The sequence below is a fragment of the Lycorma delicatula genome, chromosome 5 (assembly GCF_047948215.1).
Source record: "Lycorma delicatula isolate Av1 chromosome 5, ASM4794821v1, whole genome shotgun sequence".
Taxonomy (NCBI): domain Eukaryota; kingdom Metazoa; phylum Arthropoda; class Insecta; order Hemiptera; family Fulgoridae; genus Lycorma; species Lycorma delicatula.
Genome location: NC_134459.1, coordinates 87,861,630 through 87,889,125, shown reverse-complemented (window position 1 = coordinate 87,889,125; position 27,496 = coordinate 87,861,630). Strand labels below are relative to the sequence as shown.

Sequence of the window (27,496 nt, the reverse complement as noted above, 5' to 3'; positions counted from 1 at the left end):
TTTTCAAACAACAATCAGAATATAAGGACTTTATTATTATAACAATACATTCAATTAATTAATTAATTCAAGGATTAATTATTCAATTCAATTAATACTGGTCACTCGGTATCCGTAGATTAAGGAAATGAGTTATATGTGTAAATATTGACCTGCTTCACAGTTCTTTTGCCTACCTGTAGACAGTTATGTTCAACATGTATTACAATACACAATTATTTATATTACTATGTCCTGTTATATCTTTGAATAACTATTTTATCAACAATCAGAATATAAGGAGTTTATACTAAAACAATATATTCAATTAATTGAATACATAACTTGTTAATGTGTCAAACTCTTACTATACTAAATTCATTTAAATAAGATAACATTAAATTAAGTCTTTTTTTTACAAAAAGGAGTAGCATATATGAGATTATTATTATTAATATACTGTTTTATTTATTAGTATGAGCTATTAAAAACTTATCTGAATTCATTCTGTTAAATCTACTTAATCCTGTTGAAATAAATAATTTCTGTTTTTCAGAGAGTTCATAAGTTTTTATCTTTGTTATAAAACCTATTTGCAAAACAAAACTAATGAATTACTTATGTTCATACTAGTAATTCCTATAATCTGAGGGGAAAAAGGCCTTATTTAATTCTAAAATAAACTTGCAAAAATGGTAATTTTCTTGTGATTACTAAAGTCTGGTTATATTCAATATTAATTGATTAGTTGAATATTTTTATTTTGTCTTGTTATATGAAGTATTCTCATTATTTTTATTTTTTTAGTAATTTTGTGTTCTTTTTTATTAAAAAGAAAGCAGAATTGTATTATTTGTCTTACTACAAATCTCTTTTTTTGAACATGCCATTGACCTACATAAATTTTTTACGTATATTGTAATCTGGACTTTTTTATTAAACTCAATATTTAAGAAGATGTTATCAGTTATTAGTAAATAAAAATAACTCTATATAGTAATAAAAAGGTGTCACCATTTGTTCAGGTGTTTTTTCAACAATTTCTTTAACAGGTTGCTCAGGTTCACCTTCTTCATGTATTGAAAATTCTTCAGTTGGAGGAACTGCTCCTAACACTACTGCCAGTTTTGAAGGAGTAAGATCAGCAATCCCCAATAATCGCTGAATATTATCTGCAATTTGTTCAAACTCACTCAGTTTTTCACTTAAAGCATAATTCATTCTTTTTACACTCTGTAAATCATTTTCTGTCATATCTTTTTTCTGAAAAAAAATAAACATTATTTTTTTCTTTTATTTAAAGAAGTAATTACATAGAACATAAATCAAAAATATAAATGCCAGTAACCAAAGGGGTTATTTTTGTCTGAGAAATATGAGAATGGAATCTCAAACTGTTTCATATTATGAAGCAATTATAAAACTTTGATGATAAGCTATTGTTGCATAAATTTTAACAAATATTAAAGTTAAACATACAGTATAATGCTACATAACACTATAAAGGGATCCCCACTAACAACACCATTTTTTAATGTTAAACTGTCATAAAACTCCTCTTACCAAAAAAAAGAAGCTTATTACATAGTAAAAAAAAAAAAAAAATGAATAAAATGTAAATAAATTACATACATGAATCCCTATTTTATTAGATAGGAGGATCCTTGCAAAATAAAAATAAAAAAAAAATAGAAAATAAGTTAAAATTAAGATAAATCACTTTGTTAGAGTAGGATTTCTCTTTGTGATCAATTTAAGGTAGGCTCCTTCCACTTGAAAGAATGACAATATTAAAGTGGTTAAACAAATTATTCGCAATAATCCATGAATGAAAGCTGAAGTTGCAAGAAAGTTGAATGCAAGTATTGGGTAGGCATTTATAATCCACAATTCTTTAAACTTTTACAAAGTCTGTGATTGCTGGGTTACATATAAACTGTTAGACATTCACAAAGAGATCACTTGAAAACTTTCCAGAAGCTTTTGAAAATTATGAAGATAAAGGAGATTCATTTCTGAAGTGGGGAAAAACCATTAATAAGACAGGTCCATTAGTTTGAACTCAAGAAATGTGTTAATACATTTGAAGGGAAAGGTTGGTAGTTGATGATTATGTTCTGGGATATAGAAAGTCCAGTTTTTAATCAGTTTACACCTAAGATGAAACAGTAGGCAGGAAAAATTACTCTGAGCTATTAAGGTCACTGAAAGCAGAAGTCAAGTTAAAAAGGCATAGTATACTTTCAAAAAATGTGATTTTGTTTCAGCAAAATGCTCGACCACATACAGCCAATAAAACAATCTTTTTTCTTCAAATTTCAGTTCAGAAATGCTGGACCATCCCACCAAACCTATCTGCTTTCAAGTAATTTTCATATATATATATAATCATATGGTTTTACGAGTACACAAAATTATGCACAATCAGATGGAAATGTACAAATTTGACAAACAGTCCAGAGCTCTCGGAATCACTTGATGTAGAGTTCCCAGATTATTGTTAAGCATTTGAATTGGCACTCCATAACAATATATGTTCTATTGTCTGCTCCTCTGCTCTGCAGTTGCAGTTAGCAGATACCTCTTCAAGATGTAACAACACCTCCCTTGACCCGTCTTAATCTGGCCAGGTTTGGTGTAGTAGTGGGAATCCTCAACCTTCTTTGTTGGATCTTGAACTAGGTGAGCATTGTTGAGTGGATCTTCATTCCAGCATTGTCACCATTTGGAGGCCACGTCATCAGAATTGATACTTTCTAAATCAGCCCAGGGTGGTTTGCGTGACCTCAGCCAAGTTGTTGGTAGATCTTATAGGGCATCATACAAGGGAGATTTCTTATGAGAAGTGATCCTCTTGAGCAAGTATACCTTAGCTGCTTTCCTCCTCAGATCTTGTGGAGCAATATTAGCCAGGACAGGCAACCAATGAATGGGAGTAGGTCTATCAATGAATGGGAGTAGGTCTATGGGGGGGGGGGGTCCATCTCGATTCCCCCCCTGAGGAGAGAAGATCCCGCCAACATAAGAGTGTCTGGTCGCTACAACACCCCCTCCATTCCTTGCCAGTAGTGGCTTTAATGGAGAAAGGTCTAACAGTACCATCTCAATTCCCCCACCGAGGTGAGAAGATCCCGCCTCAAAGCATGTCCGGTCGCTACACCACCCCCTCCATTCCTAGCCAGTAGTGGCTTTAACGGAGGACATCTTCTCGCCCTCAAACTGATTGCACACCACAGCATTCAGTTCAGGCCCCGCAGAGATGCCACCGGTGCATTGCAGAGGGACATCTGCAACGGTAAAATTCACCCCGGTAGTAGTTTTAAGTTTATGCCTTCAAAAGAAGACAACGGACACCTGTAGCTACCATGTTGCCCTCAGGAACTAAGCTAGAAGCCTAACCGCAGAATGAAGACCCCGTGCCTAGTTCTAACCATTAATGAGCCAATTTCATCGAATGTCTCGAGGTCTAACAGTACCAGTGATAACCCTCATGGCCTCATTGAGCTGCACATCAATTATATGTGTGGGCGCTGTTTGACCACACAGGGATGCAATATTCACCAGCCGAATACACAAGAGCAAGTGCAGCAGAGCGTAGAGTATTGATGTCTGTACCCCAATTGTTTCCGGCAATCTTGTGAGGTAGATTCACTCTTCAGCCAAGTTTCTTAGATAACCTGATGCACTGTTGTTTGAATGTCAAGGACCAATCCAGAATGATTCCCAGATATATTGCATTGTAATTATGGGGCACTTCGATTCTGTTGAAAGTCACATGTAGTGTCCTTAGGACTTCTTTATTATTTAGCTGGAATGCAGTAACCTCAGTCTTATTTGTGTTAGGCTGAAGTCTTCATTTATGGAATTAATCACTCAATTTCGTCAGATCACCTGTCAGCACACTACCACCACACTGCACAAGATCCTTACTCTGGAAGGCCAATGCTAGATCATCCGCATACTGGATTTTCATAGGCAGTGTCTGGCATGTCGTGGATATGCAGGCTACACCGAATGGGGGGCCAGAACTGATCCCTGAGAGAGGTCATTATTCAGAGTCCTCAATCTGCTAGCCCATCCATTCATTAACACCTTAAAGCGCTTGTCAGAGAGTATGATGCTCACTAGAAACACCAGCCTTTGACATGGGATGAACTCAATAAACTATGACGTTATTCCCTCCATCCACACAATGTCATGTGTAAGATCCACAAAAACTGCAGCTGATTTGAGATTTTGCTGAAATTCAGTCTGCACTAGAGTTGTCAATGTTAAGACCTGGTCGCAGCAGTGCTGATACTTCCTAATGTCACCCTGCTCAGTGGGGATGTTTTGATCAATGGCCTCTTGAATGCGATTTAGAATAAGACTTTCTAGTAGCAATGAGAAGCATTGTGTATGGTTGGTAGCGAAAAGCATCAGTTCCATCTTTGCTTGGTTTCAGGATGGCAATTACTTTAGCCTGCTTGAAACGATTCTGTAATTTTCCAGTTCTCATAATCTCATTGAAAAATTCAATGAGCTACAATCTAGTTTTAGGTTTTATTGCCTTAAGAAACTCTGAATATACACCATCAAAGCCAACAGCTTTATTTATCTTTAGCATATTCAAGGATATATCAAGCTCCTCAATGCAGAAGTCATGTGAGTAGTCTGGATGTGGTTTCAGATGAGACCCCTTTATGTACATGTCATTTTTCACGGTTCGTGTGTGCACCTTGTCTATTTTAATTTTCAAAATCATCCTTAGTCTGGATTCAACATCATTAGTATTCACACGTGTGACTGTACTTGACAACCTTGCATCTATACCAAGCTTCCTTATAAGGTACCAGGCCTTCAGACTAGAATGTGTAAAGTTGAGTCCTGCCGTTGTTTTATGCCGTTTTCATCTTTTGGTCTACTGAAGGAAGTATTTAAGGAAATCATTTTGTTTTTGATGAAGAAGTGGTCAGGGAAGCAGAGAAAATTGGCTACACACCAGACAAATGCTGGTTATGTATGTAGGAGGAGGGGACTGTTGAAAAATAAGTGTATTTCATTTATATAAGTGCAAATAATTTTTTTCACTTTATATACTTCATATTAAAATATTTCACTTTACTTTTTGACTTAACCTCAACAAATTTCTTTTCCCACCTTCATATGGGGTCACTGCATAGTGTTACATTTTTTTGATTCCAATTTTTTTATTACTTTGTAGGTATTATATAATTCCTTTATATCTACTGATGATTGTATAATCAAAATGCTGGATTTAGGTTTTTTGCTAATTGACATTTTTTAGCACTTCTCTTTACTACTATAATATAGAAAATTTATCAATTTCTGATGTTTAGTTATATGTAACATAAAAAAATTGTTACAAAAGTGGAAAAATAACATCACAGGTTATTTTTGACAGCTACTTCTTTGAGTCTTATAAGGAAGCAACAGAAGAATTTCTAAATTTAATGAAGTGTTTTAACCTTATATTAGAGACAGAAGAAGATCCAAAGTCTTTTAAAAGTCCATATAATCTTTGCTTGGCAACAAAGAGGTGCAATAACCAATGTAAATAATTATGTGTTACTATAACAGAAACCATAGCAAAAGTGTGGAACAGAATTACAGAAAATGAGATGTCATTTTCAGCAAAAAATTGGTTTTTAATGAAGCACCAAAAACAATTTTCCTGCTCAAGTTTGGAGTTATTTAAAAGTACAGTAGTTAATTTGTGGAGTGTATAAACATTTTATTTTGCAACTAAATACATATTTTTTTTGTTGATAGAAAATTTATTATGTAATAGATTTATAGCCAGGTCATAAGTGCATGTATTTTTTTTATTTTTACTGTTTGTAATTAATATTATTTCTAAAATTTGTATGATGTATTATTTACTAAAAAAAAAAATACATATTGTAATCCTGCCTTTTCTTATTATTGAAAACTAACTGTAATTAATAACATATACAGAGCGTTTGGAAACTTGCTGTGCACTGGAATTATAGAAATGCAATGATGAAACTTTCTTAACTACTTTATTTTAATTTTATTATTTTATAGAAACAGATATTACAATAATTGGAATAGATTATAAAAGGTGTTGAAAATGGGCTTCTCCACTGCATACATTTCAATTTGTTTTCAAACGTTTTAAACAGCTGATGTACTGGAATGTCTCATACATATAAATTTGTCAATCGTGCGTGGTCTGTTGCGATATATTTCACTGCCCCCATAGAAAGTAATCTGGGAAATCAGATCAGATAATCGTGCAGGCCAAAAAAGCCTTGAAATGATTTGATCATAATAGGTATTTCATAAAAAAGTCTTTCATAAAAAAACTTCCATCTGTGTGCGCTGTGGCATCATCTTGTTGGAACCAACCATGATTGATTTCCACTTCTGTTAACTGAATGAAGGTTTGCTAAAACAGCACAGTAAATAACATTATTAACTATATTTTCAACTATGGTTGGACCCACAATGCGCGTTCTACTCGCATTGACCCAGACTCCAATTTTCGCTTTCTGTAAAGATTGTTTGTGTGATTCATGGGGCTTAGTTGTCGATCACAGTAATGTTTTTTGTGAATTATTCCCCCCCCCCCCCAGATGAAACCATGCTTCATCTGTAAAAAACAATGTCGAGCCTACTGATGGAATTTTGGCCAATAAAACATTTAAACCATTGACAATAATTTAGTTTTTTGGCATGTTGTATAGTTTTCAGTTCTTGAACACACATTACTTTTTAGGAGGAAAGTTGCAGTTCTTTTCTTACAACTTTATGTGCAGTAACAAGTCCAAATCTTGCTGCTGTGCTACTTACACATTGACATTGATGGACTTTCAGTCATAGCATCTGAAATATCAAGCAGCTTTTGTTCGGCTAGTTTAGGTTGTCTTCCATTTCAATTAACATCTTCAACAGAGCCTGTTGTCTGAAATTTTTCGATAAAGAGTTAGAAGTGCATTGCAGTGAGGAACAGGACTATTTGGAAACTTTTAAAAAAACTTGTGTTTCACTAAATCACTATACTTATCACCTTCACGAAAGACATGTTTAATGAGAAAAATGCGTCCTCGTAACTAATGTTCGATTCTCATAACTATTGATTCCGATAAATGAAAAAAAAAAACAAAATGAAATGAAGCACGTTCAAACCACAACTCAACAACGTCTTGGTTTATTACTGAGAAATTCCCAACAAACTCACAGGGGTTCAACCTAACGCCAAAAGAATACAATTCACCAAATACAAAGACAGATTTCACCATAGACAGATTTGAACATATCTCAGATATTGAATCAGCATTTTTATAATCAGAAAGGGTTAACAAAGATCATTATTAAAATAATTACCAGGCTGAAAAGGTAAAAAAAGTTTCTTAATGAAAGAAATCTTTAAAAAATCTATCACAGACCTTGAATAAAAAAAAAAAAAATCACTCAAAATCTGGAAATGTGAGAATATATACTTAAGGAAATTGTAAAGATACCCAAATTTTTCTGAACTCTAAAGAAAAATCATATATAGCTGGAAGAGCTGTATATTTACAAATTAAGCCCTTTAAAAATACTTTCAATGATATTTAATTAAAAAAAATTTAAATGCTTTTATTCATATGAAATTATTTTATTAGATACAATTACCACTATCATTATTGGTTGATAAACTGAAATAAGTATAAATAAATTTTTACTTGTAGACAGATGGATGTGATTATTGCACATAGTTATTTCTTGGTTTTTTTTTTTTTTACTCAAGTAAAAATCAAATTAAATGTAATTCATAATAAGTGCAATTACTAAAATTGTATATTATACTGTACCAAGAAAAGGTTACAACAGCTTGTGCAAGCCGAATTGGCACAGATCTAATGAACAGCATAGCTTGCTGTGTAAGGAGCATGGGTTTATAATACTACTCAATTAAATTATGTATATGGTACGAATGTTGTTTATTCCAATCAATCAACAATTTCAACATATTATTCATTGCTTAATTAGTTAATTAATTAACTACATATTTAATACTGAGTTTATATATTATTAAATTAATAATTTATTTCTTTATTAGATACTGAAATAGATATGTTATGCAATATTATGCAGACTAATCGGCTGTTACTGATTAGTGTTTAGGGCTAAATGTATTTATTTATAGTTTTATAACTGTATAAAATATATAAGCCAAACACATACGAGATTGATGTCTACTGTTTATGCTACGCTCTTCACCCTTTGTTCTGGGAGTGGTGAACAACCGTACGCCAGCGTAGGCTATGAGTCATACATAAGAAAAATCTCTTTATTCAGTTTTGTATAAATAATAACCGAACAATGTATCATTCTAAGCACACAAATGAAACATTAAATCTCTATTTATACAAACCATTTGATTGATTTAGAGACTAACTTGTTTTTGTAAATGATTCCGTTCTAATAAACACTGTATTTGCAGATAAAATTTGTCCAGTTAATTGTGTGTATCCAAAGAGTAAGGTTATCATCTGATTATAGTGTTCTTTGAGTTTAATTCTTGAAATTAGTTGAAGTCTTGTGAAACTTTAAAAGTAATTTATTCACCGTTAAATTAGTAAATTTTTGATGGGTCTATTCTTATGGTAGTAAAATAATTTTATTATTTTGCGTATTATGTCTAATTAATGTGGAAAAGACAATCACCGTCAAGGGAAAGAAATTATACATTATGCTTTTAATTACATGGCAGGAGAAGCTGCAATTAGAATGTTTGTTAGTTATCCTAAAGAAAATGTAGAATGTGTTGCATGCGCCACAGGATTCTCAAAAAGAACAGTTTAATGAATACGGGTGAAATTGCTTCAGAAAAAAATTCAGTTTTCCTTACAAAGGAATAAAACACAAAAAGGAATTGACAAACCCAGACAATTTTGATCGGAATGCCATACAACATAGTGTTAAAATTTTATTTTTCTAAGGAAACTTATTGCAAAACTAAAACGTGATGGGGTATTTAATGGACAAAAGCTTATGGACATTTCTGTTACGCATGGACTTAAAATGGAAGAGAATCAGAAACAACAGGGCAATTCTTAACGAATAACATGATATTCATTCAGTACAAACAGTTTGTGTATTTGAATAAAGTTGAAGAAGATGTAGAAGAGACATAGATCGAGTTGAAGGAAGACTAATTGTCTAAAGGATAATAATTATCCACGTTCGTAGTGAAATAAGATTCGTTCCCAAATGCTTGACATTATGGTAAGCGCCAAATCTTACTCAGGTGATTATCATTCTCAGATGAACTGCAAATGTTTTTATCCAATAAGAGAAAAATTAATGCCTAACTTGCCGATAAATGGTGTCATTTTAGATAATGTTTCTTATCATGATGCTGAAGAAAGCTGAGAACCGAATTCAGCATATCATTCCATGAAAATCTGACGAAAGTTCAGTTTTATTTGACAAAAAAATAAAGATCATCTGAAAACATATAAGACAGATGAGATACTGGAGGAAGGCGGGTTCCCTGTTTTACGCCTACTCCCTAATCATTATGATTTGAATTCCATTGTGTTAATATGGGCATGGGTGAAAAACCAGGTCGCAGCCGAAAATGTATGATTTACGACAGCTACAACAATGGAAATTTTTCATAAATGTTCACACAACTCTCAGTTGAGGAGTGGATAAAATGTTGCGAATATGTTAAAAAAGGCAAAAATGAATTTTTTCCTTTTTTGGGAAAAAGGCAAGCTGCAAGGACTTCTAGAACAACAAATTGAACGTATCATCATCAATTTGGGAAGCAAGAGTTCATCAGAATCGTCAGAAGACGACAAAAACATGCAGTACAAGTGAAGTACCATATATTTGACAACTTTGTAATTTCTTACTTTAGTTATTTGTATTATGCTCTAGAGCTAGTTACAGAATTCATAATGAATACATTATAAAGTAAAGTGTAAAAATTTTACTGAAAAAAGTATTGTCAAGTAACTAAAAACACAGAAAAACAAGAAATAGCTACATGTCAAGGTAATAATTTTATTTAATTTTTGTTTTACTTTAAGTATTTAAAAATTAGTTAGCTAAACATTTGTGAATTGTTTTATTTGGCTATGAATTTATTTATTTTTTTACATAAATATAAGACTAAAAATAATTAAAAAATTTTATTATGTGAATTTGTTTATTGATTGGAATAAACATTAGTATAAAAAAAAATAAAAATTATACCGTACATTAATATAAAAAAATTAGAAAATTACTATAAGAAAAAAATTGTTCTGTATATATACCGCATATATACTGTCTTCCATGAACATATTATTAACCTTGGACTAGCTAGGCAACCATAACATAGATCTGATCTGTGCGAATTAGGCTTGGACAAACTATGTCTTGTAAGAAAGCTTGCCTAAAATTATATCTTTGAACCATGCTATAGGGTGTTATTAATGATACCAGACACACATCTGGGTAGTTGTGAAGAATAAAATAAAATATTGTTTGTATAACCTGTCTGTGCACATGGTTTTGCTATTTGTGTAGCAAATAAAGTGTCTGTACTCGTCGTAATAGATGGCCATTCCTAATAGTTTTAATAGAATTTTTCTTTTCTTCATAGTTCTTTTGTCAACTGAAATTATAAAACTATGTAAGCACAGCAATACCACGATAAGTCACGTAGTTCATAGAAAAAAAAAATCCTATCTGTTTTCATTTTTTAAATACCATTCCAAGATGACATCTTGAATGCAGAATAAGTCATTCTTCAATGGTGTAATTTTACTGGGAACTGAAACATCAATTTTAAAAAATGGCTGTCACACAGAAACTGACAAATGTAAATTTAAAACAGATAAAATGACAGAAAAATGTTTTTAAATTTACTGCAAACATAATTTAAAAAAAATAATAATTATGTCTTATTAGAGTTATTTAATACTGAACTACTGGGAAAAAGACAAGGGTGCAGTTTTTAATGCATTTTACATAATTTGTACAGTTTACATCTACCTGCAAATCAAAAGAATCAAAAATACAAGTCTCAGAAACTCAATTTTTTTCCATCCAGTTTATAAAACTTTTCAAAGACTTGCTTTTTTGTTTGTGATCGTTTCTTATTTTATAATAACTGAAATTATTTATAATTATAATGAAAAAACAGATAAATATAAATTAATTAACTAAATGAACAATCTATGAAGAAAGGATTATAAATTGGGTTTGATATAAAAATTACAAAAATACTTATAACCCATAACAAAAAAAAAGAAGAAAAGAAAAACTTAAATCTAATCCTAGATGGTAATTTTGACAGTTAAATTATCATCTTTAGAAGACAAGAGAAATTTGTACACTGATAAATTTTTTTTAAATAAATACATATAAAAATGATAATGACAAAATAGGATTATAGTATTAATAGATCAGAGAAATCACTTGTAACCTGATATTGCTTGGAACATCATACAAAATTATTTAATTAGAAATATTAGGAATAAACATTTTAAAAATGTGTATAATAAAGAGCAGTTGAATAGTTGGGAAATTAACCTTACAAATAATGATGCAGACTTAATTTATGAATAATGATAGGGAAGCAGTATCTGACTAAGCCTTTTAGTTTAAAAATTTATTAAAACTCATTTTGTGAAAGTTTTCTATTATAAGAACATTAAATAGTTTAAGTGAGGATGAGGATTACCTGAAATTATATTTCTTCCTCTTTTTTGTCAAAAATTGTTTTTATTTTTATTACAAAAAAAAAATAATATAAGGAAAATAGGAAAATAGAAAATAGGGATACCAGTAAGTTGAAGTAAACAAAACATGATCTTATGCAGTTTTTTGCTGCAAATAAAAAGGATGAATATTTGGAAAATTGCTAATGCAGACCACATGATTTACACAAATTAAAGCATTTGGCCTATTGTCTCAGACTTTCATCTGGAGGTACTGGGTTTGAATCCTGGTCAGCCATGCTATTTTTCATACACTACAAATTTCCATTTTCATATGCCTATGAACAAGTTTCTTTGTAAGATTCAGTGGTTAATTAATTCATCAGTAGAAAAAGAAATTATCGCAAATGCTTCAGTTGATGCATAAAGACAATTTCTTATCAAAAATAAATATGCTGACTTTTGAGTAAATTCAAGATATTTTTAAATTAAAATATAAAAAGTGCAAATAAAAATATTTTTATACGTTATATTTTTACAAAGTCACTTGGCACTTAAAGTACTATGATAAATAATAATTGATTACAACAACAAATATTTCATTAAACTGAATAACCAAACAATAAGAGATTACCTTTCGAAATTTCAATATATCTTTCCTCAAAGTTTCAATAAGTATTGAGGTCTTAATAGCTTTAGCATTAGCTTCTTTTAATTCTTTAAGTACAGCTGAATCTATCAGTGGAAAGTTATTCCACTGTGAACCATCACTTCCTTCATGGTCTAGTGTTAGCTAAATAAAGAATGTAAAAATTATGTTCATAATAAATACAATCATATAATTTTTATTTTTTATAATAAATTGTACATAATATTTATATGTGTATATTAATATAAACATAAGTATCTGTATGAAGATTTCATGGAAAAAAGACAATCAGGATATCTTCTATGAACTACAAAATAAATTGGCTGTAATGGAAAACGTATTTTTATGATTGCATATATTCAGGGAGACATTGAAATCACTTTCTTTTGAAAAATTATGTTTTTGTTCTTAGATATATCAGATGGTATTTTATTAAAATAAAATTACACTTAGCTACATATTAGCTTATTTTCTGTTTAGTTGTGTATCTGTATAGTAATTTCAAAATATTTAATTATAATTACGACTGCTGGAGGTCGATGGAACTTCAAATTCTGTCTTGGAATGTTTTTGTTCGCAAGCTTAGAAATGGTTTACCCTAGAATGGTATATTTATCCTAAAGTGGTATGAACCAAATAAGTATTTGATAGAACAGTGTTTTCATTATGGTTTAATATGTTTACATTGAATTTCAAGACTGTCGATTAAAAATTAAAAGAAAATGTATTGATTAAGTTGTTCTTAAAACTATTTCAGTGAAATATAGCAAGCCATTGGTACCTATAGTCAATACAGAGATACAACTATACAAACAGAGAGAAGCAACTGACGAACAACAGAAACTGCTGCCAACATAGCAAACTAAAATTTCAAGGAGTCTCCAAGAGTTAAATATTTAATTAAAACTATTTTGACATAGGAAACCAATGACATACATAACATTGTGGATTGACAAACAAAAAACGTAAAAAAATATGTATAAAATTCGGTAGAATAAAAATATCTGAAACACTACAAAGTAGAGTTTTCAATATTATAATTCAAATTAGTATATTCTTCCCAAACGAAATAATTGCATAACATTTCTTTTCTTTTCAGAATATATCACTACATATATATCTCAAAATGAGGAAGATGATGTGAATAAAATAACGGAGAATAAAATTATTATTTATAATAGAATTGATCCTGTAATGATGATTACAGAAAACCTTAAAAATAGTTTGTAAGGACTTGCAAAAAAATGAGTTTGTAATTGTTGTATGAAAACAAATATATGAGAAAATAATAAAATTGTGTCCAAAATTGTTTTAAATGACAAGATCTTAGAACTATTAACATCATTAATTAAAATTTAAGGTTAATTTACAACTCTTTATCAGTAAAATAAAATGAAAGTACTTAACTATTTTTTAACAATATTTTTAAGATCACAACATACTTCTTATTAAAATACAATGGAATGTTAGTGATAACTGTTATTAAATAAATATTCAAAAATAATTAAAGCAGTATCTAGCAATAGTGAGGCAGACAAACTTAAAAAGTATATAATTCATTTTATTACTGCTAAGCAGGCATTTTTACAAGAAAACAGTCAATATCACAAAGCCTCTTTTCATCTGTAGTTATTTTTGTACTCACTTTTACAGGAGCTCCATCATCTAAAACAAAACAAAAATAAATGTGCAATTAAAATAGAATAACCATAAGAATCTAACAAAATAAGTTCATTGGTAACATATTATAACACAAAGTAAATTTTTTAAGTCAGCAATGTACAATTTTAATATTGTAATATAATTTTTCAAACATTGCCAATTCATTTTCTAAATTCTGACTACCCACTGTTCAGAATAAAATTTTCCAGAATAAATACATTGGGTCTTGTAATTAGTTTTTATTACCATAAAACATTTTAAGAAAGGAGATGACATTTATGACGTTTTAAAAGTCATGCACCATCATTCTTGCAATTTTATATCAGTAGATGTAAATGATAAGATGTAATTGTTATAATGTTTATTCACATCAAACATTATTCACATGTTCAGTATTATACTTTTCCAACTACTGCAATGTAAGTAATATAAACAGTATTAGTAATGTAATATATATCATAATTATAAACAATATTCTATCTTGTGTAATGGCAATCATTAATATTTCTGAATGTAAAGCCAAAGGCTCTCTGATTCACTTCCTAACAAGGTTACAGATTTTTATAGCCAGAAATTTCTTTAAAGACCAGTATTTAAAGAGATAAAATGTTATTAAAAATTACAAATTCATATTTACTTTGAAAAATCACACTAACCTCTAGAACCTAAACATTCCTCAGTGAATGAATTTCATTGAAATTCAAAATTTACTTCTAAAACAAATTTATTTTGTTCAATATTAAAAATGTTAATCTATTATGTTACAGTTATTATAAGTTTTACGTCGACGGTAAAAGTATTTCTAAAATGTAGACAATTAGAAAGTGAAATGATTTTTTATTAAATAAAAAAAAAAACTATTTATAAAAAGAATAAAACTATATATAATAAAAAAAGTTGTGTTTAATGAAAACTAAATATGAATCTAAACATTACACAATTTTTTGATGATAATGAGAAAATGAGTGGAAAATATGAGTAATATGTGTTATACAATATTTAGCTGCATTCCTCATTAAGACACTGTGAGTAATTAACATAGTCAAGAAAACTAATAGTAAAACTTCATTTTATACATGACTTGGAGATGGTAGTGGTAAAAACAAAACTAAACAAATTTTGTGACCAAAAAATGATTATTCACAAATACAGACAGCAGCAATAACACATTATTTTGATTATCATGATAAAAATTTGAATAAAAATGCCATGGGGCCAAAATGTTTGTCATATGAATGGTGGCTCAAGTTAGTTAAACTGCAATAAATGGCAACACCGATATGTTATGTTGTTTAGATGAAGTGTAATTTTGCTCTAATGAATGTTTTGCAATTATTGGACTGTGATAAAGAATCATTTTGTTTGATAACACTGTAAGATATGGCCAAAGCTTCTATAACTGTGATGCAGTAGATGTAAATGTTCTAGTCCAGAATGTTGGAAATTCATGAGAATAATAGATTCTATGTAAACTGGTTGAAAAAAATTACCTGATGATTTAATGAAATCTGATGTGTTTCTTGGAAAAACTTAACTTTTGATATTTAAGAAAAGAAAACAGTTTAGTATAAGAATGGATAACTATTTATCATAAAAATATAATCCCAAGAAAAACTTATACAACTGCACTGCATTATACATTTTATAAAATTATGGATTATAATTAATTATACAATTGTCCATTTGTAATGGGATGCACTAGGATAGAAAAGTTATATATATAATTTTTTTCCTGGGTGCAAAACAAAGTGTCATTATCAGCACACAGACACAATGTTTATGTAGTACATAAATAAATATTAAAAATTAAAAACAAAACACCCAAAAAGTTTTTTTTGGGATGCCTAAAAAAGTGTCATCAGTGCCCAGAACCATATTGTATTAATAAACGAAATTAACAAATTAAAATTACAATCGGAAATATGCAAACTGGCAAACACAGCTGAAACATACTGTATTAAAATTCAAATACTTGAATATAAATAGACGGTCCTAAGAAATGGTAAGACATAAGATAGCATCATTACATTATTCCCTAGAATATTTTGCATTTTGTCCCGTAGTTTAAACTTGCGATGCAATGCCGAGTAACAGATGCAATCCACAAGAATCTGGTATACAGTTAATTGACAGTTGCAGCAAGCACAAACAGGTACATCTGTTTTGAGTCATCAGATTTCCATGAGCAAGCCTAGTTTGCCCTATTCACAAACGGCAAATAACCCCCTCTTGACGGTTATTCTTGCATGAGGAACTACACTATGACACAGTGTTCTCAATTGGATGAATTTATTGCTGATAATAGGATTTCATTCACTTTGCCACTCATCATGAACTACCCTCTTGAGAAAATAGACAAGATTGTTCGAAACGATGTGATTAGTGAAAGGAGGCTGGAAACAAGCCTCTTTTGTCGCACTATTGCGTGCTCATTGCCTGAAATTCCAATATGAAACACTGTATTATGTTGAGTCATTTGAGAAATAACTCTCTGAATCTCACATGCAATAGGGTTTCTACAGTACATCACTTATTGCCTGTAAGGCACTCATGGGATCTGAGCAGACAAGTATGTGTCGAAATGTTATGGCTAATTGTATTTAAGGCCTTATTAACTATATATAGCTCTACAACAAAAATACTGATGATGCTGGGAAGGCCAAACATACATGTTCTGTTGCCACAAAAGCACAAGCAACAGAATTAATGTTTTTAGAGCTGTTCATAAAAACTATACCATCAGGATTCACGCTATTTGTTATAAAATTTTTCTCATAACATAACTGGATTTGTGTTTTTGTTACTGATAAAGGCCAAAGTAGTAATTAACCAGAGAGGGCTGTTAAGGGGGGGGACTATGTATTTAAATCTAAAAAAAGCACTGAGCTCTGATTCCTAGCGAAGCAGTAGATCTCGCCTGGTTCCTGGTATCGATTAATATGCCGGTTGTGCTTTAATCTGAGCCACATAGTATCAAATCATTTGCTTCCACCTATTCCAAAGATATGACTCCACCAGCAGACTTACCAAGGTTTGAGCAAAACACGAGGACCAACTACTGAAGAAACCCCTTGATAAATGTTAAGGAGATTTCCTTGATACCCCATTCATGTAGTGTATTTAGGATTACTCTATTTAGGATTATTTAGGATTAGTCATGTCATGTGCCTTTTGTATATCAAAAAATACAGCAACCAGGTATTAGCAAAATAGAAAAGTGTTTTGAATAAGAAATTCTGAACAACTGCATGATCAATAAACCATCTACCTTTGTGGAAGCCATATTGTTCAGGGGCAATTAGGATGTTTCTCTCAAGGTACCACACTAGAGATGGTTTATCATTCATTCCATCAACTTGCACAGCGTACTGTTCAGGATACATGATGGTAACTTGAAGGGCACAATTTATCTTTACTAGGTTTTACTGCAGGAATCACCGATGCTTCTGACCAGGAATCTGGAAACACCTAGTCAGAGAATATTTTATGGTAAATATACAAAAGATGTAATGCAGTATCTGGGAGATAAGATAACATATTGAACCTGATATTGTCATTTCTAGGGGAAGTGTCAAGGAATTATTCAAGGCATATCTTAGTTCATCAAATGGAAAATGAATCTTTAGTTCATTTTGTGATTCTCCAATAATAAAAGATTTACTTTCTGTCTGCAACTTTTACCTCAAACACAGGACAGTAGGATGATGCAAGTGAAACTGATCTGTGTTCACCACATCAACTGGCATGGTAACGAGGATTCAGCTGCTTTCCAGTACAATCAGCTGCAGTGACTTTCTCCAAACAACCAATGATGGAGTTGTCCGAGAAACAGTATCATGTAATTTAGACGATTTCCGCTTGGCACACAAACATCCAATGGCATACAGCTCTTGCATTGCAGTAGGAGCATACATTTCTATTGTAGGGCTATGACTGAAATTACTTAAAGCCTGCGATGATCCCTTAGTGCACTCTTGCATTCTTTTCACCAAGGTACAGTAGGCCGCTTTGGTTTACCAGATGTTAGAGGGATATATTCACTTGCACTCGATAGTGCAAGTGAAAGTAAATTGGAAAGCTGGTACACTACCACATTTGTTGTATTTGCTAGACAAATCTCTGTACCGGATCCAGTCAGCTTTCCCAACCACCCAACTGTGTAGTTGACTCTGAGCCAAACTGCTACTACTGATCAAAATAACATCTGGTGAATGATCGCTACCAAAGAAATTTCTGGAAATGCACAAGGTAAAATGTGGGAGTAAGGTTACTGAACACAACAGATTGATGCACGAAAATGTACCTGATGAAGATGACAAACATTCAATATGAAGATTTGCATTCAATATGCAGAAATCTAAGTTCTGCCTCAGTCAGGAAGAATGTGACGATGAACCCATGAACAGTGATGGATGTTGAAACTGCCAATTATTAGGCAGAGTAAAGGAATCTGGAAAAACAGACTGGAGAGGTCATCTTCACTGATATCTCAATTTGATGGAAAGTATAAGCTGTAGCTATTCATTTTGAATAGCACCAATATCTTCACTGAGACTGCAGGAATGTTTGTCGCTAGTGGAATATGGTCAGCTATCATGATTTCCTTTAGGAAAACAGTCACACTTCACGTCCTCTGCCCTCAGTTTGATAGTTGCATCTTTTGCAGACATATCCGCAAAAGGACACATCATCCTGATGACAGAGATACGTTTCCTGCAGACATAGCATTAAAGGATTTTCTTCCTTTAATAGTATTTTAATATCCTCATGGCAAGAACAGAGAACACAAACATTCCAATGAAAAACATTTGTACCCATAAATACTCTTTTTCAGTTATATACAAAACTGTGTGCAGATTACTTATCAAATACAATCTGGTTTTTCTTTTTTCTGTTAATAATTTTTAGGTAGTACTTTGCTTTTTCAGGCTTTTATCAGCCTCAACATTCTTGAAGAGACCTCGAGATGGTGGTGGGGATTTGGAAGCCTGGAGATACCATACCAGGTGATGATATTTTTGTAGATCCATTCATTGGGATCTTAGAATTTTGATGTGTTCTTGGTGCAGCAGGAATTTTATATGAGGTGTACGAACTGAAGTAGTTTTTGGTACACCATCGTCAGTCTTTTGACCAAAACTATCCTTCTTCTTGCCAGTACAACACTGCAATAGCAGAGGTGAGGGATTTCACCTGGTCTGATAAAGCCTGGACCAATCTGGATAGTTCTCGGACTTGTTATTCTTGACTTTGCAGAGCCACATACAGCAATAACACACTTGTTTATTAAGAAAGGTGAAACCTTAGCAAATGATTTACCTTCTTCCTTATACTTCACTACAATAAACCATAAACCATATTATTGATAGTTAGCTGTCTCCTTTATCCCTTGATTCATTATCTCCAGACACATCTTTGGCTGACAATATCGGACAAAGTCTTTTTAAGCTCCTATGTTTGTTGGTTTTTTCAAGTGGACCAATAACCACCAAAGAAATATTTAATAGGATAGACATATATGGTTCCCACGAGTACCAACGATATAATGGACCATTCCAGCAGAGTGCATGTGTACTGGAGCTAGGGTTTATACAACTGGGTTCACCCTGGTGTCCAGGGTGTTTGAGACTCACTACATACAGCCATCCACTCATTGACACGATAGTTTGGGTTATGATTGCATTTTGTAAGGTGTCACAACACCACTGAGTGTATATGATACAAAGAAACAGTATAAGGTGTTGCTGAGTCTCTGTATAAGTGTATATGTTGTAATTTGTTAGTGTTTGTGGTGTATGTGTATGGCGTAAAAGGTTCAGCATCTCAGAGTGTAATGAGAAAAAATTTCATAGGCTAGGGCTCTGGGGATATCAACCCCCAAAGAAAAGAGAACAAGTTTCACATTTATATAAATAATAATATGAAATTACGTGATAATTCTCCTGATGGAGAACTAGAAACAGGAGCAGAAGTGGGAGTTTGTTCAGAAGCTTCGGTAGTGTCAGCTCCTTCAGTTTCACCTCCTTCTACAAAATTACACAGAAATAAATTATAGATTATGAAAAAATTTGTAAAATAACATAAATCATAATTAAAAGATTAAAATCAATTAATATTATAATTGATTGTTAATTTTTAGGTAAATTTAAAAAAAATTAAATTAAATTTTTCAATTCTGTTAATATTGTTTAATATATTTTATCAAGTTACATGCTAAATTCACAGTAAATTAAATAAAATTTAAGGAGTTTTTTTCAATGAAATGACAATTTAAAAAAAATATACGTAAAATATTATGGTTAATGCTAACTAACTAAACTGTTGAAATAGAATTTTAAAATACGTTAATAATAAAAAAATCTAATAAAATGCATGTTAATTTGGTAAGGGGTGGGGCAGAACCGTTAAAGATGAATGCAAAAATAAATTAGTTGTTTTCTATATTATGTTAACAGTATCTTAAGTGATCAAGAAAATCAAATGATCAGACACATATGATCCATATGTGACATAATAAATATACTTTGGTGAACATCAAACATCCAAACAAAAAGAAATCTAAAAAAAAATTAGCAATAACTAAAATTTATTACCATACATAATTTTTTTATATATAATATAAATATGAATAAATTATATGTATATTGATTTATAAATTCTATTACTGCAGAAATATTATTATAACAATTCATTTATAGTTTGCAACTCGGATTTATGTGTATTAATTACTTTCTTTATATTCTAGTGTTCTACAAATCTATGAACAAATTCACAAATTTGTTGTATCATGACATTTATTATGAAAGATTTAATTAACAGAAATAATAGTAATAATTATCAGAATATTTCCTACATTAAATTAGAAAATGCCAAAGATAACTATAAAAATAAAATGCCAAAGATAACTATAAAAATAATATACTTGCTGTTTACAAACAGATTTAAATGTTGACTCAAATAAATAGTTCATGGTAAAGTTAAGTTTAATCGAACACACTAATAATATCCGTAGAACAGCATAATGAAACTGATAACATTTTAAAAACCTTAAAAGTTACAAAGGACTAATTAATTACAAAAGAGTAACATTTAAATTATATGGAAATTGTCCTTTCAGAGGATAATATTTTCTCCTAGCTGAAATATTACTACTGTACTCTAAAAATATTCACATACTGGAATAATGTAAGATTAAGAAACAGTCAGTCATGAACATAAATAAACTAGATCTAGTGATAGAATGTGAGCGAGATTAAATTTCATCTCTCAGTAATAATCATACCAATTGCCTATATTCTCAGTAAGAAAATTCTGTCACATTCAAAATAATTAATAGGATAAAAAATATACAGTAAATTAATAATTAACAAATACTGACAAACGCAGCAAACCACAGGTATACAAATTAAATGCAATATGTATCTGTAGAGGTTGTCCAATCGCGCGTGGTCTATCTGGTATTACGACGTCTATTCTCCGCACATCACTCCTCGCTCGTAGTGAGTGGTACAATTGGTAACTTTTAACATAACACTCACTACTAGAGTACTTTTAATATTTAATATCTCATTCAAAAAAAAAAAAAAAATGAAAAAAATATTTATAAAATATGTTTTAAATTTAATTACCCAGTTTAATGCCGATAATAATATTTTTTTTAAAAGTTATGACGAAAGATACTTTTTCCTATTTTTTTATTAATAAAAATATTTACAGATTAAAATGAAGAACATTTCATAGATTCAAATACAAACACTTGTTACTCTCAAACGTCTGCAAGAATGTTTTATGTTTCATTTTTCATTGAGAAAGGAAAGAAAGAAAGACAAAGAAAATAGTTTTTATTTGTTATTTGAAGTGCTTATCATAAAATATAACGGTTGTGCAACTGTGTCTCTTTACTGGCTGCGTTGATTTGACAAGGTTCTAACATTTTCGGCAAAATTGAGAATTACTTTACTACGTATGGAGTCTGGGCTATTAAGGAAACTTACTTTGGTTGCGATATAGCGGATAACAAGCGAACTACTAATGTGACAAAATTCTAATTGCAACTCTGTTTAAGAGTTGCCTTCTACAAGGTTCCAACTAGTGGTGGCATAAAATATTCTTTTTCAGGATTCGATTCTCAGAAAGGATTCATAAAAAAGAATCGATCGTCCGATTCAGTAATTCTTTTCCTTGCAACTACTTGCTGTAAACTGAAATGCGCATGTTCTCTTTCTCTTATTCAGCCGTGTTTGGCGGTTCATCTCTTCATACTCCTGTTGACCTCAACTGATGCATACCTTTCTTTTTATTTTTCCTGTTTAGCTTCCGGTAACTACCGTTTAGATAATTCTTCAGAGGATGAATGAGGATGATATGTATGAGTGTAAATGAAGTGTACTCTTGTACATTCTCAGTTCAACCATTCCTGAGATGTGTGGTTAATTGAAACCCAACCACCAAAGAACACCAGTATCCACGATCTAGTATTCAAATCCGTGTAAAAATAACTGGCTTTACTAGGACTTGAACGCTGTAACTTTCGACTTCTAAATCAGCTGATTAGGGAAGACGCGTTAACCACTAGACCAAGCCGGTGGGTTAACTGATGCATACCTACTAAATGTCTTCGATTTTTCTCTTTTCAACTCTTCTCTTTTTAAGATTTTTCTTAAGTAAAAATCTGATTCTTTTTCGGTTCAATATGATGTTTAAAACTTTTACCCCGCAAATATGCACGCCTATTCTCTTCATCTACTCAACGATTCTCCTTATTTCATCTCTTATCCGATTCCTCAATGAAAACAAGCTTATATCAGCAAACTTTATCGCTAAAAACAGAAGGGAAAATTTAAACTTTTACGCACACATTCTATATGAGATTATTCTTTTTTCTTTTAATTTCATTCGGACGGAAGCTATGTTGCACAACATTAATTACTGTCATTGTTTTAGCACATACTGTTATATTCAAGATATATTTTACAATTATTCTTAGTAGACGGGTAAAAGACGACAGTCGATTCTGTTTTTATCTCAACTTCATAAGATATCTTTTTATTTTACATAATCAGAAGCGGATTTTTTTCTAAATGCTTATTGGTATTATTTTTTTTAAATCATTAGTTTTTTACGTAAGTAGATTTTTTTAAGCATTTTTATAAAAGAATATTTTGTTTGTAAAATTATAAACATGAGTTGCAGAAAAAGAACTCGCATCTGGACTTCCTTTTCTGAAGCAAGCCCGGGAAAAGCCTTGTGTAATCTTTTTTGTAGTTCAGTATCCTATGCTGGTGGGACGACTAGTAATCTATCTCGTCATATTAAAGTTAAACACCCAGGAGTTAATATTTGAAGACAAAAAATCCTTTTGATTATCATATTTCAGAAATGTATTACAAATACTACTACGTTTACTGCGATTGAACCAAATGAATCGCAGCAATTAGCTCTTAAAACCCACCGGGTTGGTCTAGTGGTGGTGAATGCGTCTTCCTAAATCAGCTGATTTGGAAGTCGAGCGCACCAGCGTTCAAGTTCTAGTAAAGTCAGTTAATTTTACACGGATCTGAATACTAGATCGTGGACACTGGTGTTCTTTGGTGATTAGGTTTCAATTAACCACACATCTCAGGAATGATCGAACTGAAACTGTACAAGACTACACTTCATTTACACTCATACATATCATTCTCAGTCATCCTCTGAAGTATTATCTGAAAGGTAATTACTGAAGGCTAAACAGGAAAGAAAAACAAAGCAATTGCTCTTAAATTAACAAACCTTGTTGAATCGCCTAATTCTTCTTCTATGCATCCAGTAACATCTTAACAGTTGCCCCTTACTTCCTTTGTTACAAAACCTGTTCCTCAAAGCAAAAGCCTAGCGTTAGATATTGAACTAATTAGGTTAATAACTAAAGAATATCAACCTATTTCACTCGTTGAGGATGAAGAATTCAAGAAGTTTGTTCACAAGTTAAACCCTGGGTATTCGCTTACTTGTCGGAAAACGATTACAAGTAGTTTAATTCCACAATTATATGTTAGAATTTCTTGTGAGATTCGTAAGTCATTATATTATACAGAAGCATGCGCAATAACCACTGACATTTGACATCAGTTTCAAATAATAATTATATGTCCATAATTGTCCATTTCATTGACCATGATTATAATTTAAAAACCCAGTTACTTACTTGTATAGAAATCTATAGTCAACATACGACTGAAAACATTGCCATAAAATTGCAAGGTAAATTCAATTAATGGGCTATTACTGACAGAATAGGAGCAGTTGTTAGTGATAATGCAGCAAATTTAAAAGCTGCTATTCGCAATTCCTTGCTTAGCGCGCACAATTAATTTAATTGTCCAGCAGCATCAGAAATAAAAATAATTGTGGTAAAATCGAAGGCAATTATTGAATTATTTAAACGATATTCTCATGCTGCCTCCAAACTGCAAAACATGCAGTGACAAATGAATTTTAAAGAATTAAAATTAAAACAGAAAGTGCCTATACGATGGAACTCACTCCTGCACATGTTTAATAGATTATTAATATTTAATAGATTATAAACAAAAGAACAACTAATTTCGACTATCGCTTTGGTGAATCCAATTCTAAATATTACATTTGATGTCTGAAATGTACAAATTATTGGAAATGTTTGAAGAGATAACTATTGAAATAAGTTCTCAAAAAACTGTCACAATTTCAAAAATCTGTTTACTGGCGCGAGCGATGACAAGACGTGTACTTAAGATTAAATCTTCTACCCAATATTCTGAAATAGTTGAAGTATGTAACCAGATGTTAGACCAACTGCAACATAGATTTAAGGATGTTGAAAATAATAATATTTTGCTTGAAAGCATACGATTAGATTTTTGCTTAAAAACCAAGATTTTAAAGATGAAGCATCTTACCAAAACGCTTACATAAAACTTTCACAGAAAGTTGTAAGTATTCAGATCGAACAAGGCGATAGGTTTGAAACCGAACAAGAAATTATTGAAACCTGCATTTCAACTGCATGGAAAGATTTTGATAAAAAAGTAACAACAATTTTAACTAATTCAAACACAACACTAACAGGAATTTTAGCGCTCATCTCAAGAACACAAAATCCTATCACAAAATCTTAATGGAAAGAAAGGCGGTTAATTTATCCAAGATTATTCAAAATAATGCAAACTAGATTTTGCATTCCTCAACCTCTGTTCCCTGTGAACGATTTTTTTCAAAAGCGGTACAGTTATCTGAAATGCGAAATAGTCTTAATCAAAGAATTTCGAAAAAATTATATTTCTACATGTAAATATGTAAAATACTGTAAAGATTATTTAAAAATTATTTATTATTTATTTTACTTATTTCTTATTATTATTTTTCATTATTTTTTTTGTGATAGAACCAAACATTTTTTAAAACAAAATGTTTGTGTGTCTGTGTAAATAACTTTGCGCGTATTAGATAAAACATTTAAGTAAATATAAATCATAGCTATCGATGTGACAAAACAAACTAAGACGGAATGAATGGCTCGCTCAGAAATAAGGTACGGTAAAAGCTATATTATTATATTATTTTAAATTATTGATTTCGTCCTATACAATTTGACATTGATGCCAGCTTAATTATTTATGTCATGTGTAATAATTATTCATTTTGTAATTTATAACTTAAGAGAAATTAGTTCGAGATCAATTTTTTAGTTATAAATACTTTTACCCACCGGGTTGGTCGTGGTGAACGCGTTTTTGCAAATCAGCTGATTTCGAAGTCGAGAGTTCTAAGATTCAATCCTAGGTAAAGGTAGTTAGTTACTTTTATACGAAACAGAAAAAATATAAATACTTATAATGAGTTGAAATAAAAAAAGAAAAAAAAATGGCTCTCATTTCACTGTAGTTTGTGATAAAACACAAAAAATGTGTTTTGGCGCTTACAGATAAAATTTAATTGTTTAAGATTAACTCAGTGGAATAGCGCAGCTAATGAAAATATTTTAAGTAATAAATTTTCGGAATGTTCAATAAACAATAGTGGTGGTGATGTAATAAGTTATGCGTCACGTGTGGAAATAAAGTAAACAAACACAAGCTAGAATTTGGTATGTTAGGAGGATCTCGCACCACAAGGTAAGATAAGAAAGATTGCTAAGAATCCAATCGAATCGTAACTAAGAAAGATTTGGTTTCCTGTCGCCTATCCAATTCATTGTTAAGAATCGTAAAATGAATCGGTTTCTTCTGCAAACCGATTATCGAATCTTTCGTTCAGTATAAAGAATCGAATCGAAGGAACGACTAATTCACGATTATCCCATTACTAGTTCCAACTGCAGGTTATTGTTCAGCTAGCACTGCAGGCAGGATTCCATTTACTACACCTTAATATTAAACAAAACGACCGTGTAACCTTTTCTTGAATTCCTTATTGCTTGAATTCTTCAAAATTCGGGTTAAATTTAAGCTATATTTCATGTTTTAGTTGATTTTAATCGTTTACTATAATGTCAGACTCTGGTGAAAGTTTATCAGACTTGTTTAGTTGTGATTCGGATTACTTTGTGCCTCCAACATCATGCTCCGAAAGTGACTAATCACCATTTGACTTTCTGAAAAGGTAAGTAGGCTGGAGCTTAGGCCTACCTAAAACTTACAGTTATCCTTATTTTTATGCCAGTTTCCTTTTGAAACGAAAAGGTATACACTTTTTTATTACGTTATAGATACTAGGCTTGATGTAAAACAAAAAAAATAAAATGTAAAAGTAACTGAAAAATATTTAGAGAACTAAGAGATAAACAAATTGTTAACCACCACCGTCCTGTCGACCCTAATAACATTAGTGCGTCTTTAGGCTTACGTTACATTTTATCCTAGAAAGTAAGTTGTGGTCCAAACTATTTTTTTTTTTTTTTATCAATAAATATTACTCTTAAGGTAGTGTTGTGATGTTTGAGAAAATATTAAACATAGACTGTCAGCGTCAATTCTGAACAATGCCACTCTTAACGTAGTTAGTAGTATATATAGAAATGACAACCAAAGAGTTGAGTAAGCAAGTTAAGTTTCACTTCACAGGCAGTGTTATTTTGCTCGAGCCACTGAAAAAAGAAGTTTTTTTTTTCAAAAGCGAACAAAAATTGATGAGATTTTTGACAAAGTGGATAACTGGACAGTCAAAATCCATTCTAGGAGGCCTACGCAAATGGTAGAGGAAGAAACTTTTCAAGAACAATCAGAAGATCAAAAAATAAATAATGATGTACTGAATTTAAGTGTAATGTTCTGAACAAAATTTTATTCCACCAAGAAATTCCTGTTTTGCAGAATTCCAGAACGGAAAAAATTGAGCACTTTTCATCTTTATTTGTTTATTTTACTCATGGGGTCGTTAACTTTAATTAACTTATTAGTTTCATCACATAACCAAAGCAGTTTCATAGCGTCAAGAAACCTGATGGTTGCTTTCATAACACAAAAGAACGTGATTCGATTTGAGGTGTTATGAAACTGATTATTTCACTATTTTTCTAGCT

At 31.2% G+C, this 27,496-nt stretch overlaps 1 protein-coding gene across 1 annotated transcript in view; it reads right to left on the bottom strand.

Annotated features, from left to right (window-relative positions):
- LOC142325700 (uncharacterized) overlaps positions 1–27,496 on the bottom strand; it is a 118,513-nt gene that overhangs the window by 77,832 nt on the left and 13,185 nt on the right. The window contains exons 5-9 of the mRNA XM_075367728.1: positions 19,887–19,982; positions 19,150–19,293; positions 13,883–13,959; positions 12,280–12,438; positions 994–1,242 (exon numbers count right to left, since the gene is read on the bottom strand). Coding sequence (XP_075223843.1) covers positions 994–1,242; positions 12,280–12,438; positions 13,883–13,959; positions 19,150–19,293; positions 19,887–19,982 — 725 coding nt within the window. The remainder of the gene's footprint in view (positions 1–993; positions 1,243–12,279; positions 12,439–13,882; positions 13,960–19,149; positions 19,294–19,886; positions 19,983–27,496) is intronic.